The sequence below is a fragment of the Diadema setosum genome, chromosome 7 (assembly GCF_964275005.1).
Source record: "Diadema setosum chromosome 7, eeDiaSeto1, whole genome shotgun sequence".
NCBI classification, from domain to species: Eukaryota; Metazoa; Echinodermata; class Echinoidea; order Diadematoida; family Diadematidae; genus Diadema; species Diadema setosum.
Window position 1 is genome coordinate 28,600,248 of NC_092691.1, and position 19,703 is coordinate 28,619,950.

A 19,703-nucleotide genomic window follows, 5' to 3' on the forward strand; every position below is an offset into this window, starting at 1 on the left:
TTCATGAAGAGCCCTCCTGGTGCAGATGTGGGTAGATAGACTGTTACATGATGATCGATCGCACCCAAGTGATCATATTTCCCAACAAGCTGTATGCACTTCACTCCCACGCAGAATATTGATGGATACAGCTATGGCCCGATTAGTCAATCATAGATAATCAAGTATAACACATCACATAGCAACCACAATCAGATTTGTCCTCAGATTACATACTGTCAGTGTTACCTTTTTGGCTAGTATTTCACATTTTCATCATAAACCCACCCGAAATGGTGTTATTACCAAATATTGCACACATTGTTTTTTAAACACTTGTGTAGATTTTAGAGCAAAAATTGACAGTTTCTGCAGTTTTACCTGTAAATATGACAGCAATAAACAGGAGGGATGTAATCTGCACCCATCGTGACTTCACGGGAGACAATCCCATACTGGCACATGCACTATTCTCAGATATCTTCTTACTATCATTTTTTTTTCTCTCGGACAAACTTGTTTACAAAAATGTGAACCCATTCCGATGAGGATGTGGGATTTTGTCTTCCAGAAGGAGCAGGAAAAGGTTGAAGGACTCACACTCCGAAGGAGGCACACAGGGAGGAAAAAATGAAAACACAAAAATGATAAATGCGCATATCAGTCAGTCCATGAATGATCACAGACATACAGGCTCAGATAAGGGGAAAAAGGGAGAGAATATATTATATTCCTATGTGTATTAACTCAAACACTGCCATAGGCCGTCAATCTCTGAAGACTGCCAATGAGGATTTGAGACTGTAGTCCTTACAGGATATATTCAAAAAACAATCTCATCTCGATGGGGATTTCCTTCCAGGGAATGTAGAGTGCATACATGTACAGTATGCATATACTTCATAAAGGACCATTTCTGAGTGCACACACACACACACACACACACACACACACATGCACACACACACACACACACAAGTATTTACATGCATATATATATATATATGTAGAGAGAGAGAGACATATATGATTCGTATATGTTTGAAAATTGTTTAGTTATTTTCATGCTATGGTATTTTCAAGAGGATTTTCCTCCTATTCATGTACGTATGTATGTATGTGTGTATGTATGTTATACTGCAATTGTATAGCCAACTAAACAAATACACGTACTTCTAATAATGATAATAGCACGTACAATGATGATGATAATTATGATAATAATGATAATGATAATAATAATAATAATGATAATAATAATAAAATGATAAAAAATATTATACTTATACATGCACACTTACTTCCCATATACACATGAATTTTGTTCCTCAGTGCAAAGATAGATATATGGATGGAGAGGGAGAGAGTCAAATGAAAAAACATGCATGCAGTCATGCACAACTGATTTCATCATCTGAATAAAGTGACAATGATAGATGGTGTAGAAAAAAAAAAAAAACCATAGTGAACCATTTTTCTTCGCTGGAAGAATGTACGCAAATCAATGTAACTGTCACCATCAAGCAGTACTGTATACACGCATGAGAGTCACAGCTTTGACATTGTTTCAGAGAGTGTGGAGTTGAGACTACTTGTGGATGCAGTTGTCAGGTGTGTATACCCATTTGCGCCATGGGAAAAACTTGATCCGGGCATGGGCTGTGGAGCTAGTCACACTTGATTCTCTCCTATATTTAGGCCTCTGCTCTGCATGAACTTTGAAGAGAATTGCGTGCTAGCTGCCAGAAGTGACACTGGCTTGCCTCCTGCCCAAATGCTGCATGTTCTTGTCACTCGATAGAATTCCGGTGACAGCATAATTCTGCTAACAAATCCTTCCTACAGCCCACCCCTCCCCCCCAACCCTCCCAAGTGTAGATTCTTTGTTGATCCAGAGCAGTTATGGACTGTATATATGTCTGGTGTGGAAATGCCAAAGATTTCCACATTTGCTCTTCACATATATATAGCATCTAGGCATCGCATGCATTGCCATGTAAACAAAATCTCATTATAATGGACTGTCAACACAATGTCATTCTTTTGGCACTCTTTGTTGTAAACTTAATCATAACCTCTGACTTTTTTCCTTTTTTTTTTTTGTTGATGTGACAGAAATTACCCCCCCCCCCCCTCCCCACCACACACACACTCATAGAAGTAGCATACACATGGGTAGAAAAAAAAATGTAACAATGCCTCAAATTATATTACCCAAGTGGGGAAGCACTCACGACACACAAACACACACACACATACATATTGAAATACATGTGTATACACAAACATAAATGTATGCATTCGTATAATTGTAGCTCTTTACTTCATGTGTGCACCTATGTGATACTGAATTTTAGTAGGCAAATTGCATGTGCTCAGAATTTTGCTTTGTACATTTTCCCTTTCTTTTGTGTTTTGAGTGTGTATTAAAAAGACAGTGAAGTTACAATGTGCATTGTGAAATATGACCACAGTAATAATTTTTGTCATCATTGGTATGCCATCAGTATGATTATGACATTTGTGATATTTATCGTTGTCAGTTTTGTTATAATGATCATCATCATGTAGTTAGTCAGGGTTGCACACTAACACATTTTTTCTACTGGTCCGATCTGTTCCTGACAGACTAGTACATACCCAGTTTTTCCAAGTTTCAAGTCTGAACCTAACATTTATTGGTCCTGTCTTTTTTTTTTTTTTTTGACTGGCCCCAACAATGACACATCCTTATTGTGAAAATGAGATTCAAAATTCAGGTATGCTTATATAAGGGTGTCATTGCTTTTGAATTAATAACACCATTCATAGTGCTGCTTCAATTGCTAACTATCTCCTTTTAGATGTGTCAGTCGCGGCCGATCAGTATCTGATGACCTCAAGCATATCACCTTACTCATCTTAAAGCGACGAGCTTCTTATCTCATTATATTTTTTCCTCCCAGTCATGTCGAACCAGTAAAATTGGCAATTCCTGAAAAGTTACTCATCTGACAGTGTTTTTTTACCAGTCTGGGACAGTCGGACCATTGCCAGTGATAAGCATTGAGTTAGTTATTTGGTTTGTTGGTTATCAACATTGTTGTTGCCATTATCATCATCCTCGGTATTGTCATCATCATCATTACAATGCATCACTCTTTTTCTCTTCCTCCTCCTCCATCTCCTTTCCCTCTCTTGGTGTCATCCTCTCCTCATCTTCTTCCCTATAGTTACAACGCCTCCTGCTGCAGAAGGACTGCTGCAGAAGGAAGAACTGGAACAGAAGTACCTCCATCTCCTGCAAATCCACGACAGCGAGAAGATCGCCAAGATGGGTCTCCGTCAGCAGTGCCAGGAGCTGACAGCGGAGGTCACCAAGCTCAAGACAGAGGTACGAGGAAGGTAGAATGATAGATATAGGGCCAAAAAAATAGATTGCATTGGCATGATCCACCCAACCCTAAAAATATCCATGAGTTTACATTTTGTATTTGTATTTTTGCTACGGATATCACTCATGACTGTGCTGCCTTCATAATCAAAGCTGCTGTGTTGAACAACCGGAAGTGTTGAAGTAATATATATGCTTCGAGTGGTTTTATCAAGAGTTTATCCTCTTCTCTTTTTTTTTGTGAGCATCCCAAATGCTGCCTGTTTGGATGATATCCATGCCTGTATCAATGCTGTGTATTTTACTCAATGAAACCCACACATAGCACATACATGTGCCATTGAAAAACAAAAGCCCTATGCACTCTTGTCAGTGACCCAGTACTTCAGAACAATATATATATTTTATATATATATATATTTTTTTTTAAATATATATATATATATTTTTTTATGGGGGGGGGGAAGCAGGGGCCTAGAGAAAGAAAGAGAAAAAGATGGAGAGAAAGAAAAATGAGAGATAAAGTGAAAACGAAAATTTATGTGTTTCTTCTTTTGGTATCTCAATGATGAAAGAGAAACTCCATAGTAGGGTTAAGCTGACTAGTAGATAAAAATTATGGTGATATCAAACATCTTGGGCAGTGAATGTAGCCTTCTCATCTGATGCAGATGACACCTGGATATTGGAAGCAAATCCTTCAGACTTCATATACTTCTGAATGGATCATCCGATTTTTGTTTCAAAACTTTACTGATATATTCTAGTATTTTGTTGTTGTTGTTGTTGTTGTTGTTGTTGTTGTTGTTGTTTTTGCAGTCACTGATTCCACGTACATGTTTTGGGTTAATTCACCTTTGAGTAAGCAGTGCCTTGTGTTTTACATTACATGGTATTTCTTTCTATGGTATAATCAACTGACATTCACCTTCTTCATCTCAAATTTCTTGTGTCTAGCTGAATTTACTGCAGAGAAGAGAGAGAAAGATGTCTGGATCAGCCAAGGGTGCTTGCGATGGGGATGATGAGCCAGAACACATCAAGAAGATCAAACGGGTTAGTTGCAAAAAGACTTTAAATGTTTAAACTGCATCTGCCGTCATTGAGAATATGAAGACGACTCATTTTCAGCGGTCTCCCTGTAATTGAAAGTATTAGGTTAAGGACTATAATATCATTCTATCATTATTTTCATTACCTTTTTTAAAAGGTATGTATTGCTTCAAATTATTGATACCACATGAAATGATTATTGATGTGCTCTATGGCAAATTTCTTATTCTTTAGGTGTTTTGTTTGGCCAGTCTCTACTTGCTTGATGTAGTAAAAATAGAAAATAAATAATTGTGACAATAAAATGGAAGTTTTTTTATGAAGAATTATTTGGAAAATCAGTTATGGTATTTTTAGCAGTGAACTTTGTGAAGACATTTCAAAATTAGCATGTTACTCTTCACGTGAAAAGGTCACACAGAAAACATAGCCCAAGATATATGGTGCACAAAAATATAAGGGAGCCCCATAAACCCAGGTAATGATTAATATATTTATGGCGATAAATTATGACGGTAAAGTTTGTCGTCATTTCTCCATTCTCCCAGCAATCGGTCTTGCAGTTAAGCCTGGTGATGTTGATTCTCAGAACTCGTTTAGTCTTCACCAGAATCCGTGCATATGGGGACAAAAGTCAATTCCAGTTGGAATAAAGAGACTGATCAGCCTGAATGTAGGCTAATTGGTTGATGTGATGATTGTGCCCCACATTTTTCCTCCCCACTGAAATGCAGGTTAATGAAACGTCTCAGCCATATGCTGCTGTAATTTGATCTTATAAATGACCACCCCGTTTGGCAGGTCACTTCATTTCATCTTTTCGTGGTGGAGCCACAAGTTTTTTGTTTTGTTTTTTTCCTGTACAAACAGGATGTGGCTTTACCACTCTCGATCACATTTGTTTATGTTGGTGAGTTCAGTGTCCTGAGTAGATGCAGTTTTTCACTTTTTCTTCTTTGCTAAGGATATTCCAATGTAAGAATATTGGTACTCATGTTTCAAATTGTTCCTGTTCAGTGGATAATGTAAATGAATAGAAGTGATTGCACAAAAATTTATCAGATAATCCCCTTGAGAGGGAGGAGAGTTATGAAATTGTAAGTCATGTTATGACATCATTAAAAAATACAAGGAAATTGGAGATAGGAAGAAGAAATACTCTTTGATTTTCAGCTTATCATTGTCTGTTCTTGTGCCGTGTTTGTACAGGAAATGCTACTTCAGTGAATTTAACACTGTTATCCTTGGGGCCCTATAGGTGCAAACATAACAAAATAGGTTGCACAGCAGATTTGAAACAAGCATTAGAAAATGGAAATTTACCAATACTACTAGATGGATGCTGTCGGTAAACAAAAAAATATAGACTGACTACTGAGCAAGGGTTTTAGGTTGTGATATTCTTTAATGCATATGTAAGGTAATGAAGCAACAAAAATATCAGTTTCAAAGGGTAGCTCTCGAAAATGGTGATATGAAATCTTTCCATTGATGTAACTTTTCATAAAAGAAACAACTATAAACTAAGAACACAAGCTGAGCCAGGGCTTTAGGTTGTGATATTTTTGATGCATTTGTAAGGTAATGTGGCCAAAAAAAAAAAAAATAGTTGGAATGGGTAGCTCTCCGAAATGTTAATATGAATTCTTTTCATTGATACAACTTTTCATTCAGAAAAATGAGTATGGACTGAAAACACAGACAGGTTGTGATATTTGTTTTTTATGCCTATGTGAAGTAATGTGGCAACAAAAAATATCAATTTGAAAGGTAGCTCACCAAAATGGTAATCTGAATCCTTTTTATTGTTGTAACTTTTCATTATTCAAGAAAAACAACAACATATACACTGACCACACAAGCCGAACCATTGCTTTAGGTTGTGATATTTTTAATGCGTATGTAAGGTAATGTAGCAACAACATCCAAAAAAAGATATCAGTTTGAAAGGGTAACCCTCCAAAATGGTAATATGAATTGTTTTAATTGATGTACCTTTTCATTAAGGAAAACAACAACTACATGTATCAACTGACTATACAAGATGAGTCAGGGCTTTAGGTTGTGATATTTTTTTTTTTTTTTTGCATATGTAAGGCAGGGCTCGACACTAACGGTGGCCCGGTGGCCCGGGGCCACCAAAAACGCACGTCGGGCCACCAAAATTTCAGAAATGAAGAATTCGTTAGCCTGATCGGGCCACCAAAAGAGGTCGGATGTTTGCCTTTGGGCCACCAACAATAAAAGTTAGTGTGGAGCCCTGTGTAAGGTAATGTGGCAAAAGAAAAGAAAGAAATCAGTTTCAAAGGGTAGCTCTTCAAAATGGGAATATATTCTTTTCATTGATGTAACTTTTCATTTACTATTTACAGTCTGAGAAAACCTGATATGAAACAAGCAAAAAATGAGATTTCACAAATAAAATATGGAAAGGCGACAACACCTAAAATCACAACATATTAGATGTCACTCCAGGGTGATGTTGTTGAAACAAACAACTGTTGTGAAGAAACGAGCGTTGGAAAAGGTACTGAAGATAGTGTTGTCATTTCTGTATGTGAAAAGGTGTTGATGGCTTTATGTTAACTCACATAACAGATATATATGACAGACAATGTTTGTATAAAATTTCATTGATTTTCACTCAATACCTTCAAAATGTAGAGTGTTTTCAAAGATGATACAGTGTGTGTATTGCATTTGAATTAAGCCAATATCTCAGACATTTTGTTAGGTTATAACACTAGTTTTCGAAACTGGAATATGATGCGGAATGCAAGTACACATCATACCATCACTAATGTTTTTATGAAATTTTTTATGTGATGAATTGCCCTTCAATTAATTGTTTTAGTGTGTTCAATCTGTGTGAAGCAGAGGAATGAAGGGAAAAGTTGCAAACTTATATGCCACTCTTTCGCTGGTCCAAAATAGCAACAAACCCCCCCCCCCTCCTTTTTCAGTAGCAGTATCTTGTAAAATTGGTCAAATTTTGAAATCATGAAGACATGAGATCAAATCTTATAACAATCTGTGAAAAATAAGAATGATGGTTTTCTTATGCATCCAGATTTATTTTTTCCCCAGCCAGTTTGGATTTTGAAGTGATATAATTTGGGCCAGAAAATCTCAACATGTTCCCCCTCCCCCCCCCCCTTTTTTTTTCTTTGTGTGGCATTGTAAAGCTAATTGGGAAATTTTGAAACTTACTGGTCAAATTACACTTCTATCTATTTCAAGTGTTCTGTTATTTGCAGCAGCAACATTTGTGGAATCCAGATGGGATTTCAAGCCTTTAATTTCACTAGAAAGCCTCTACTGGGTGCTCTCAGAATTTTTGAGATATGAAATGTCTGCATGTCTTTATCAGCTGATATAATGCATTTCCTGTATAGAAGTAGTCCTTCCTAGGGCACTGTAACACACCACAAAATGTTGCAACTATTTTGATCAACAGGTTTGGCTTGGTTTCCTGTACAGTTAAAAGGTTTATCTGCCTATTCAAATGTTAGGATTTGTATGACTTTAAAGAGGAATCTACCCCAATAAACATGGATTCAGTACATGTCAAAATGGTAGCAGAACATATCAGTGGTGTTTGAGGAAAATTGGACTTCCCATTCAAAAGCTATATTCAAAGTTTTGTTTAAATCCTCTGCATCATCATTGCTGAACAAGAAGGCTAAAACAGTATGTGATTTGGCAGTCGTGCAATAATGTAGTTAAGATATAAAGAGCAATTTCCGTCTATTTTCATTTTGCTATTGTTATGAAATTATAGCAATTGACTAATGCATCCTTCAGAAGCCAGTGAAATAGTGATATTCTTGATATATGTCAGTAACAAGTCAAGAGAATGTGTACTTATCATCACACATGAAATTTTGTGAAATTTTCTTTGAATCAGTATACTATTGTGGCATCACTTTAATATAGTATTCTTTTCATGCAGTGATGATATAACATGGATTTAACCAAAATTGTGACATTCATATATTCTGAATAGCTTGTCCACACAAGAATCACTGATGCATTCTTCTTATTTTGTTTTGTTTTGCATTCACTGAATTCACTTTTATGTTTGAGGGTATTTTCCCCTTTCAATGCTTCTACAAGGATGCAGCCATTGCGGAGTTGGAACATCTTGTCATCATCATCACTCAAATGTTCTCCCTCTGTGTGTCTTTAAGGTCATATGTCCCTTTCGCAAACGTCATGAAATTTTACATGATTTAAAAGATGATATTTCCCAATATCCTGTATGAAATCATGTGGTGATACACATAAAATTTATGAAAATAGAAATGAAAAATTAACCTATTGTCACTGAAGAATAGGTACAAATACCCCTATTTGTATGAGAATAACAGTAATTCTTCCTCCTCCTCTTCCTCCTCTTCCTCCTCTTCCTCCTCTCCTCCTCATCCTCCTCCTTTCCTCTTCTGCTCCTCCTCTCCTCTTCTGCTCCTCCTCTTCCTCTTCCTCCTCGATCCTCTTCCTCCTCCTCCTCCTCCTCTTCCTTCTCCTCCTCCTCCTCCTTCTCCTCTTCCTCCTCCTCCTCGTCCTTCTCCTCCTCCTCCTTCTCCTCTTCCTTCTCCTCCTCCTCACTGCAGGTCCAGAGCTTCATCCGGGGCTGGCTGTGCCGCCGGCGCTGGAAGGCCATCGTGCAGGACTACATCCGCTCGCCCCACGCCGAGAGCATGCGCAAGCGCAACAGCATCGTCTTCGGGATGGTGGAGTGCGAGCGGGAGTATGTGGAGCAGCTCTCCACTCTCGTCTCCTGCTTCCTGAGGCCTCTCAAGATGGCGGCCAGCGCCAAGAAGCCGCTCATCTCTCATGAAGATGTGAACTCCATCTTCCTCAACAGGTGGGTTGAAAGAATGTCTTCCTCCTAGAACTGGTAGTCCTCACATTGTTTGTTTGTTTGTTTGTTTGTTTTGTTTTGTTTTGTTTTGTTTTGTTTTGTTTTGTTTTGTTTTGTCTTGTTTAAAAGCCTGCAGACTGACTTTACCTGAAAAGCAATTACATAGCACTGACCTGTTCAAACAACAATAACATGTAGTTTTTGAATATCATTGAATGTGATGGATACACGTATAGTTGTCACTGCTTGTAAATTATCAGGTATAAATCAGACACAAAATATGCTGTCATTTCATTTGCCTCTTTTTTTTCAACCAGTAAACATAAATGCAATTGTTCAAATACAAAATTTTATGCTATTTCATATGATTATGCATTACTCTACCTAATATGTATCATTTGAAATTCTAAATTGAAGTACATGTGAGTTTGCATAATTTAAAAGAAGCTTGGTTTTTGATAAAAAAATCTCATTTAGTCAGAATATGATATAAAAATCTCATTATGTCAGGATATGAGATTAAAAATTCATTTAGTCAGGATATGAAATGATAACAGAAAACACCTGCATGTTTGTATGAAAGCATTTGGAAGATACATCCAGTGCTGGAAAAAAGAAATAAGCAAAACACAAAACAGATTTTTGATCCGCCCTCCCATCCCCTGATCTTCACTTTGAATATAGTGCCAACTGTGGAAGATCAAAAGTATAGCATAGTCATTGTAGCTTGTATGTGAGATGAGAATTAATTGTATCATTTTGTTATTCCATGTCCCAATGAACCATATACGGTTTCATGGTGTCATTTCCACCTCAGCACTATCAGTCACAGTGAATTAAATTCCAAGCACAGAGTACAGGCCTACCATGATGTTCATTTATAAAGGCATGACATTGAATACTTTAGGTTGATTACTAGGAAAACTCCAGGTTCTCCTTGCTGGAGGGAATGGTGTTCACTGTTGATGATTGTAGTTACTCGTTTCATGATGATTTTTAGCTCAACTTTTTCTTGTCGGCAGTAGACAAGATACGACAAAGTTTTTCAGCTTGATGAAGATTCTGTATTGGAGATGTACATGTACGTGGTTACGTAACTGTTCGTGCCACATGCACAAGGAGTGTACGTGCAGGGTGGAAATTCAAAGATTCTAGTGTTAAATGTCTGGCAAACATGAGAGGTTGTTGACAAGACCTAATTAGGAATGTCAGGCACTTAAAAAGAGATGGGCTGATACATATTTTTCTTGTCGGCAGTAGACAAGATACGACAAAGTTTTTCAGCTTGATGAAGATTCTGTATTGGAGATGTACATGTACGTGGTTACGTAACTGTTCGTGCCACATGCACAAGGAGTGTACGTGCAGGGTGGAAATTCACAGATTCCGGTGTTAAATGTCTGGCAAACATGAGAGGTTGCTGACAAGACCTAATTAGGAATGCCAGGCACTTAAAAAGAGATGGGCTGATACATTTTTTCATCATTTTTGCCAGATCAGATCATTTCCTCCCTTGATGAGCTGATATCGCTACTTACATTGAATCCGTGATCATACAATTGCATGTCGTGTAGCTATCAATGATCACTTCAACTCAATACTCCAGGGAATCAATGCATACATAGATGCTGTCATGAGGTTGGCTTTCTACATCGTTATAGCTTACTACCTTAACCCTTTAGTGCCTAAACTGCCTCCCCCACCCCTCGTGTGCATCCTTGAAAGTAACCACTGCTGCCCTTGAATGTGTATACTGTAAAACCACACATTTTTGAGTGTATGAAACTTTGGCAAATTTTGCAAGGGGCCAAGATTGCAAAAGTAAAATGTATGGGAAAATTTTTGTCTACGCAATTTGTTAATGCCAATAGCCAATTAATTTGTGTGAGTTTTATACGGCGAAAAAGGGAGTCAGCTCCAATGCATAGAAGTTTCATGTTGCGAATGCTTCGGGTTTTGGAACATGTGTGTCGAGTGTGGGATGTATAAAAATGTTTGTGTGCATGTGCGAGTGTGTGTTGTGCATGTGGATGTGTATGTGTGTGAGTGTGTCTCTGCCAGGTTCATATTACCCCTGTATAATCTTCTCCGAGTCAATCTTCACGAATATACAATAATCTTGTGTGAAACCATACTGAATCGCGTGAAATTCACTGCTTCCTTGACTGTACAAATGAGGTTAATATTCCAAGAATCATCTCATAATTAAATGATTATCTTGGTTACTGAGATCATGACACCAACTTTATTGAAATCATTACATCTGTTCTAGTTAAATTAGCTCTTTTCAGGTAAATATTTTGATTTCATTGCAGAAAGAAGAGTGGAAATGTTTCATTTAGCTTCATGTTTTCATTTGCTGTAGTTTCTATTTTATTTGTTTGTTTCTTTTGTTTGTTCTTTGCCTGGCTGATTTGTGCTTAACAGCAATGTGTATTTGCACTAGTCATTCATCTTTACATACAAAAGGAATGTACAAAGATTTGCATATTCACATTGGTCCAACCCTCCCTGTTCTCATCGTAAGGAAAGACTCTGAGAAATAAATTGTCTGTTGCACTCACTTTGACAAACTGACTCTGAAAGTATAGTTTGCCATGATATCAGATTTATTATGACTTAGATATAAAGAGGATAAGATTTGAGGAAGAGAAAGGGCAGAAAGAAAGATTCATTCATTCATTCAGTCAGTCAGTCATTCATTCATTCATTCATTCAGTCATTCATTCACTCATTCATTCATTCATTTATTTATTCATTTATGTATTTATTCATTCATTCATTCATTCATTCATTCATTCATCTTATTTCCACATGCACAGACATTTGCTTCAGCCTAAGGCTGTTTTGCCACAGGTCTGAACATCTTCAAAAAAACAGTTACATGACATGATACAACAACATACAGGAACATTTATAGATATCATACAAAACCAAAAACCCTGGAATATATGATAAAAAAAACACAAAACAACATCAAAAATACAAAGATATATACAACAGATGGATACAACAGGGCACATTCTCAATCTACTCCCTGCATTTCATATAGAGATATGAGGGGGGATATGCCAGTCTAGCTGTTCAGAAAAAGAAAGCAGGCATCCGAGCCGCATGTAGAAATATGCGAAATAAGTTGGTGCACAGATATTAGTCGTTACTTTTTTTCCCCCCTGGTATTCATAAACCCCAGCTCCTAGGTTCCTGCCGACAACCGGAAAAGCTTGCCTTGGCTTTTTTCTTCTCTCCCTCCCTCCCTCCCTCTATCTTGCTTCCTCTTTCTCTCTTCCACTCACTCACTCCCCCCCCCCCCCTTTTTTTTACTTTCTACCCTACCCCCTATATCCTTGGGAGTATTAAAATTCATTGGGCATGCATAAATTCCCCATCAACAGGTAGGGGAGGATGTGGCTTGTTGGAGCTTCGTAAACGGTGCCTCCTCGATAGCTATCGCTGACTGCTGACGGAGTAACGATAAGGAAGAGAGAGTTGGGGCTGCCATCGTCTCGTCGTGTCTTAAATGTCTCCCTCTCCTCGACAATCTGAATAAAATATATCAATGATTTGAGGCGCGGGAGGAGGCTTGCACCCCTCACTCTGTACAGACTTATTACCCTTTTCTTTTATATATATCTTTCTCTCCTTCTCAGCTGATGATGTGTATATAGTTTCCTAGGTGGATTTAACCACCACAGACAGAAGATGACAGAAGATTCTTTTTTGTGCGTGTGTGTGTGGGTTTTTCTCTTTTTATAAACATAAATCACACTGATAAGTTTTGGAATGTATTATCATCTTGCTGAAATGTTGAAACATACACTTTGTAAATATCAAAATTGCATCATAAGCGCATGTGACTGTATAAGATATGTGTACGTGTTGGGTATATATTGTGGTGTGTGTGATTTTACGTACATATGTTCATATATAATATATATTATATTTATGTATGTATATATTTATGTATGTATATATATATATATATATATATACTTTTACATATAGTTACTATCACAGCAACTACTTAATTACCATCTTTAGTACTTCAAAATAGTTCTAAAATTTGAGTAGGGATAGAAACAACCAATGTAGAAATTTGAATCGGTGTAATCAATGTTAAGTATTGTCATGGAAATATATAAAATGTAAACAATATTTATGATAAAAATGTTTCTATACTAAACTATCTACAGTTATGGTTTAGTACCTCTAGTGGGAAAAAATAGTGATATCTCCTATTTTAGGCTTTATTACGAAATGTTTATATGGTATGATGTTTTGTAATAGAACTGACAAATGTGATATCTCTAACATTTTGTACATCACTGCTTCCAATGGTAAACAGTACCATTAATATTTATGGTTCACTATTGGCTCACTTGGGCTTATTGACTGCTATGAGCCTCAATTTATATCGAGCGCTATGTCATATATGTGATCATCATGTATGCATGTAGTGGAAAATTTCAAGGAAATTGCCTTTTGTTGTCCTTTTCTGTTTTAGGATTATAAATGAGTAGGGGATGTTTGATACGCGTTTGCAGTGTTTGTGTGTCAGACATGCAGGGGCCGATCCAGGAATTCTGTAAAGGGGAGGTGCCTTTACAAAATTAAAGGGGGAGGGTGCACGCCCCCCATGTTTTTCTTTGTATTTCTTTTGTTTTAACAAAAAAATAAAGGGGAGGGGCGCACACCCGGTGCACCCCCCTCTGGATCCGCCACTGGACATTCACTACATCACCACTGTGCCTAGTCATCATAGAATCACTGTAGCGCATTGTTGTTTGGGTACATGCGGTATACACCAGAGTTACATAACACGTCATCATTTTTATTTCACTTATTTCATTTTAATTCCATAACGCAATGCATTATGGACTTGAAAGTGGTCATGACGTTTGCTTCAGTGATCCATCTAGTCTCAGACACCCACTGATTTCTACAGGAAATATCTGGATACCTCATTGGCCAATCACTTTGAAGCCATCATGCCGCCATCTTACCATGCACATTACCCATACATTTGTGCACAGAGCTCACAAGATCTAGTGATCTTGGTGGCAACCTGTGCTGGAAATGCCTGCATGTCCACACAAGAGTCTGCATGGTAAAATGATGGCATGGCAGCTTCATTTTTTTTTAAATAGCACAAATGGTTCAATGAGATTTCCAGATATTAATTGCAATTTTAATCTACAATGATGCAAAGATTTAAATGATGACTCAAACATTTCCATTTATTTATAACAATATTCTTGTTCTCTCATGTATTAAAAAAAAAATCCAAATCAGAGTTGCCAGAATAATGAGGACAAGCTAGTAACCTCTGCAGCAAGAGTACCTAAGCAACCATATACAGAACTGAATGTGTGTTTGGCTTAAATGTTCATCAGTCCTTTGTTAGATACTTTTATTTCCAATCCACAGGTACTTGTGTGAAATTTGTGCACATTTCACTTATTTACACAGAAAGGGTTAAAGAATACAACCACTGAGCTACTTGAATACCAGGAAAAGACCAATATACTCTTTTTTAAATTGTACAGATGTGGGATGACTCGTATAATTGAATCTTGTGTTAGAAATAAGATTATGAGTTTAGCAAAGTAACAGGCAAAGCTAAATAATTGTATATGTGTTTGCCTCCTTTTTTCATGTTTCTTTACAGTGAGACAATCTTCTTCTTACACCAAATCTTCTATAAGGGACTGAGTGCAAGAATGGAACATTGGCCAAAGCTAGTATTAGGTGAGTCATTTTTTTTTTTTTTTTTGTCTTGATGCAATTTTGAAATGAAAATAGAAAAGCACAGTCCATATGAAAATTCAGACTTACTGTGTTGGACATTAATGAATACCGCTTTTGATAGAATGGAAGCTATTGTGTATTTTATAATTATCAAGTATATTTCATATGTGTCTAGACTTCTCAGGGAATTGAACATTATCAGAAAGTTCTGTATGTTGGTTGTTAATGTTTAAAGGGACTGTACAGTACTGGTTGAGGTGGAGATTCATGTTTTGAACATTCCTAAGTGAGATAATGAAAAGCCTCTTATGAAATATGAAAGAGCATGTAATTTTACGAAGGATTCAGCGTTTATTTGATGAAAATTGGTTTTCAAATGGCTGAGATATCCAAAAAAGTGCTAATAATAAAAGGCGACATGCCACAACTTCATCAGGATCTCTTCGTTTCACCTTGTTTTTGGATATCTCAGCAATTTCAGAACCGATTTTCATAGAATAAACTTTTGATACCCCATAGAACTGATACCCCATAGAACTGCATGCTCTTTGACATCTCATAGAGTGGTTTCTGAATATCTCGCAAAACGTTAAAAGCTAAATCCTCACCTCGACCAGAACTGTACACACCCTTTAAGTGATCATTGAATCACATACCTGAGTCATGATGGCTCATGGATATACAGTTATAAGTGCAAATGGTAAATCTTCAGTACATGAATGTTAAAGGGGAATGAAACTGAAGTATGTATGCGGATTGAGTAAATCCAGTAATATTAGTAGAACACGTCACCCGAAGTCTGAGGAAAATTGGACAAACTGTTCAAAAGTTATAGATTTGTAAGTTTTGGTGCAGTCAAAAATTGCTTCAGATTGCTTCAGACTGCATCATTCAAATTGCACTGTCATGCCAAGTTCCACTTGACTTCAATATATAGCATGAAGTTCACCAAACATAATGTTACAAGTTTCATCAGAACTGAACATGAATTATGAAAATTGTGTGTGTTTTTAGAGAGTTTTCAGTAATGGGCCACAGTTATGTAAGTGAAGATAGATAAACTGATGTCATCACTTCACAATCATCCCATTGGTTAGAACACACACACACACATACATATGAAAAGCTAAGGTGGTTTTTTCTTACATGAATTTGACACTACAACTCCTTCATCCCTTAAAATCAGTACTATTTTATGATTACACAGCAAAAGTCTTTCAATGAAAGAATAGTTTTTCTCCATTATTTCAGTGCTTAAGTAATTAAAAAGACTATATGCAGGTGAATGGGAGACTTTTGGGGTGAGATTCTCATTAAGTTTAGTATATTTCTTTCTTTCTTTTTAATGAAGTGATGCTATTCCCATGCACATGTTACTTGCAACTACTTGAAAAAAAAAAATCATACAATTCGCCATTTAGAAGAAGTGCTCGTAACGCTAACCAAAGTCAAAAAAGAAAATATTGTTTTTATGACATTATTATCTAGAATAATCCTAGTTTGCTGAAAAAAAAGAGAAAAGAAAATGAAAAGTGATTTTATGGTGTGCTGTGTGTTTGTGTCCATGTATATGACTATAGATAGATATAGATATTCACTTGTATCTATATGCAAATGTGTGTGTATGTATAACAATACTGCAGCAGGTGTAATCTCTTTTCATTTTGTGAAATGCTTTAGGAATGAAGAGGCAAAGCAGATGAAGCTTTAGAGAAGAGGTCAAACAATATTATGTGGGGATAGAATAGAAAACTTAAGTGTACACACACCGACATGAAGAAAGAATGTAGTATGGGACGTATATGGATATGCATCCTGAAAATATACCTGTAAGATTACAAGCGGAAATAGGAAGTCTCTTGTGTCACTTTTTTTTTTCTCTTTCGGTGGGTAGAGGAAGTATGTACATTATTCATTCCATTTTCAAAAGTAAGCCAGAAATCACACTGCCTGCAACGTGCTGGCCAGTGGAAAGTGCAGACGGCGCGATTACTTTTTTTTTCCTCTCTTCCATTCCGCCGAATAAATCTGAGAGCTGACTGAGCCACGACAGCTAACCTGGGAAGATCGCGAGTGATGCTTGAGGTCGGTTGCTTCGTAGACTCTGCTGCTGATGCTGCTGCAGATGCAGTGAGATTTTTCCCCTTCTTTCTTTATCTCTCTCCCTTCGATCTCCCACACCGTCTTTCTATCCATCTGGCTCTCTGTCTCCCTGACTCTCTTTCTCATTCTCTCTTTTTCAATGTTGTGGGATATGCTGCCTACTGCCGCTATACCCATGGTGGCAATGCAGAGATACGCCTGGCCTTTCGGTGAACTCTGCCTGTCTGCGATCACATAGGTGTGCTGTTCAATGTGACAAGATTCCTAACCAACAGAGCTTGCTATTCTGAAAGGGGGGGGGGGGGAGAGGAGGTATGATGGTTGGGGGGGGGGTGGGTAAGTGGGGGCATCTTCCCCAAAATGCCCCCCAGCACTGTTGGGACATTCTTTGTCAGTCAGCATTTTCATTTCTCCTGCTTACAAACAACAGCTTGCTGCTCGGTTTGTTTGAATGTCAGATGATGGTAACAGAAGTGAGAGGGAAAAGGATCAAGCTCAATGAAAACCAAGTTGTCAATTCACTGATGATAACACTGCATATCAATTACAGTTAATCAAACATCTTTGTGCATTTCTGATACCTGGACTATTTGGATGTTTGTGCTATTTATACACCCGCCACACATAGTGTGAAGGGGGTATATAGGAATCACCGTGATGTTGGTCGGGCGGGTGGGCGGTCGGTCGGTCGGTCTGTTGCAAAATCTTGCCTCGCGAACTCCTCCTACAGTTTTGAAGCAATTTAAATGAAACTTAGGGTAAATGATGATATTGAGGTATAGATGTGCAAGACATGTTTTTTCTGTGTTTGTCGGACAAGGCATTGCCATGGTAACCATAATTTTACCAAAACCTTGTGGATTGAATAACTTCCGTAGTATTTAAGCAATCAATTTCAAAATTGGTATCTATGCTGATCTATTGGTGTAGTTATGCAAGACACTCTTTGTGTTTGTACTTGACAAAGCGTTGCCATGGTAACCGCATGTTTTCTTCGAAATCTTGTGGAGTGAACAACTTTCTCAGTTTTGAAGCATTTGAAATCAAATTTGGTAGGCATTATGGCCTTGAGGCATAGATGTGGAACACATAACTTTTGTGTTTGTCGGACAAAGCGTTGCTATGGTAACCATAATTTTACCAAAACCTTGTGGATTAAATAACTTCCACATCATTTAAGCAATTAAGGTCAAGTTTAGTATGTATGACGATCGGGAGGTGTAGTTATGCAAGACACCAATGTGTTAATATAAGAAAAATGTGTTGCCATGGTAACCACTCATCTTTTAATCAAATTGAACCATTTAATCTATGAAGGTGAAATTTTGTGTGTGCTGTATGATGCTGTTTAAGTGTAGTTTTGCAAAAATGTCCTTTTTATTTGTATGGGACAATGCGTTGCCATGGTAACTGCATTTTTTTTTTTTTATCCTGTGGAGTGAACTTCTTCCACAGTTTTCAAGCAATTGAAACCAAATTTGGTAGGCATTATGGCCCTGAGGTATAGATATGGAACACATAATTTTTGAGTTTGTCACACAAACCATTGCCATGGTAACCACAATTTTACCAAAACCTTGCAGATCAAATGACTTTTCCATCATTCAAGCAATTAAAGTCAAATTCAGTATGTAACATGATCTAGAAGTGTAGACTTTTTGCAAGACACAAATGTGTTAGTATAAGGAAAATGTGTTGCCATGGTAACCACTCATTTTTGTATCAAAATAAACCATTCAAGCTATGAAGGTCATATTTGGTGTGTATGATGGTATTTAAGTGTAGTTATGCAAAAATATCCCTTGTGTTTGTATCAGACAATGCGATGCCATGGTAACCACACTTTTTACCCAAACCTTGTGGAACCAACTGTTACCATAGCACTCAAGCAACTGTGGTCACATTTTGTTTGTATGATTGCCCTCATGACATCACATACTATAAAGCAACACTAGGGGCGGGGGTATTAATCACCTTTAGTGATAATTCTAGTTTACCTATTGTCAACAAACGACATTGGCATTCTACTCATCAGACATCAATTCATGGCAAATTTCCTTTATTTATTTTTTTTTTTACCATTAAGAAATTACATGATTCTTTATCACTCCTAAGTTGTTGATTTTTATTTCTAGAAAAAGTATTGCAAGAAATTATTTGCATTCTACCCAATGTGAAACTTTAAATTTATAATGTGATCGAATATGACTGAAATTCTTCCGGTCATCATAAGTACTACCTCAGCACACTTTCCCTGCCCTACATAGCCCCTGAAAATCTAGCACATTTGTGTGTGTGTGTGTGTGTGTGTGCGTGTGTGTGCGTGTGCATGTGTGTGTGCATGTGTGTGTGTGTGTGTGTGATTGTTCTGACTGCTTTTAAAAGAGGAAGATAATTGCTAAATTAGAGGTAATGTTTATTCCTGATTTTTTTTTATCTGGCAATTTCAGGTTGATTTGATTTTTTTTTTAATGGAGGATAATTATGGCCAATATTTGGTGGAAGGACAATACAAAATCACGGCAGTGAGATATTTAAGTGATGGTACGATGCATCGTGGAATTTTTGGTCTCTCATTTGTCT

The 19,703-nt window shown here is 37.1% G+C and overlaps 1 protein-coding gene across 1 annotated transcript in view; it reads left to right on the plus strand.

The window, feature by feature from the left end:
• The window catches only part of LOC140231166 (ras-specific guanine nucleotide-releasing factor 1-like), a 116,873-nt gene that overhangs the window by 47,644 nt on the left and 49,526 nt on the right, over positions 1–19,703 (plus strand). Inside the window, exons 4-7 of the mRNA XM_072311313.1 lie at positions 3,213–3,352; positions 4,310–4,408; positions 9,019–9,272; positions 14,938–15,017. Of these exons, the coding sequence (XP_072167414.1) occupies positions 3,213–3,352; positions 4,310–4,408; positions 9,019–9,272; positions 14,938–15,017 (573 nt within the window). The remainder of the gene's footprint in view (positions 1–3,212; positions 3,353–4,309; positions 4,409–9,018; positions 9,273–14,937; positions 15,018–19,703) is intronic.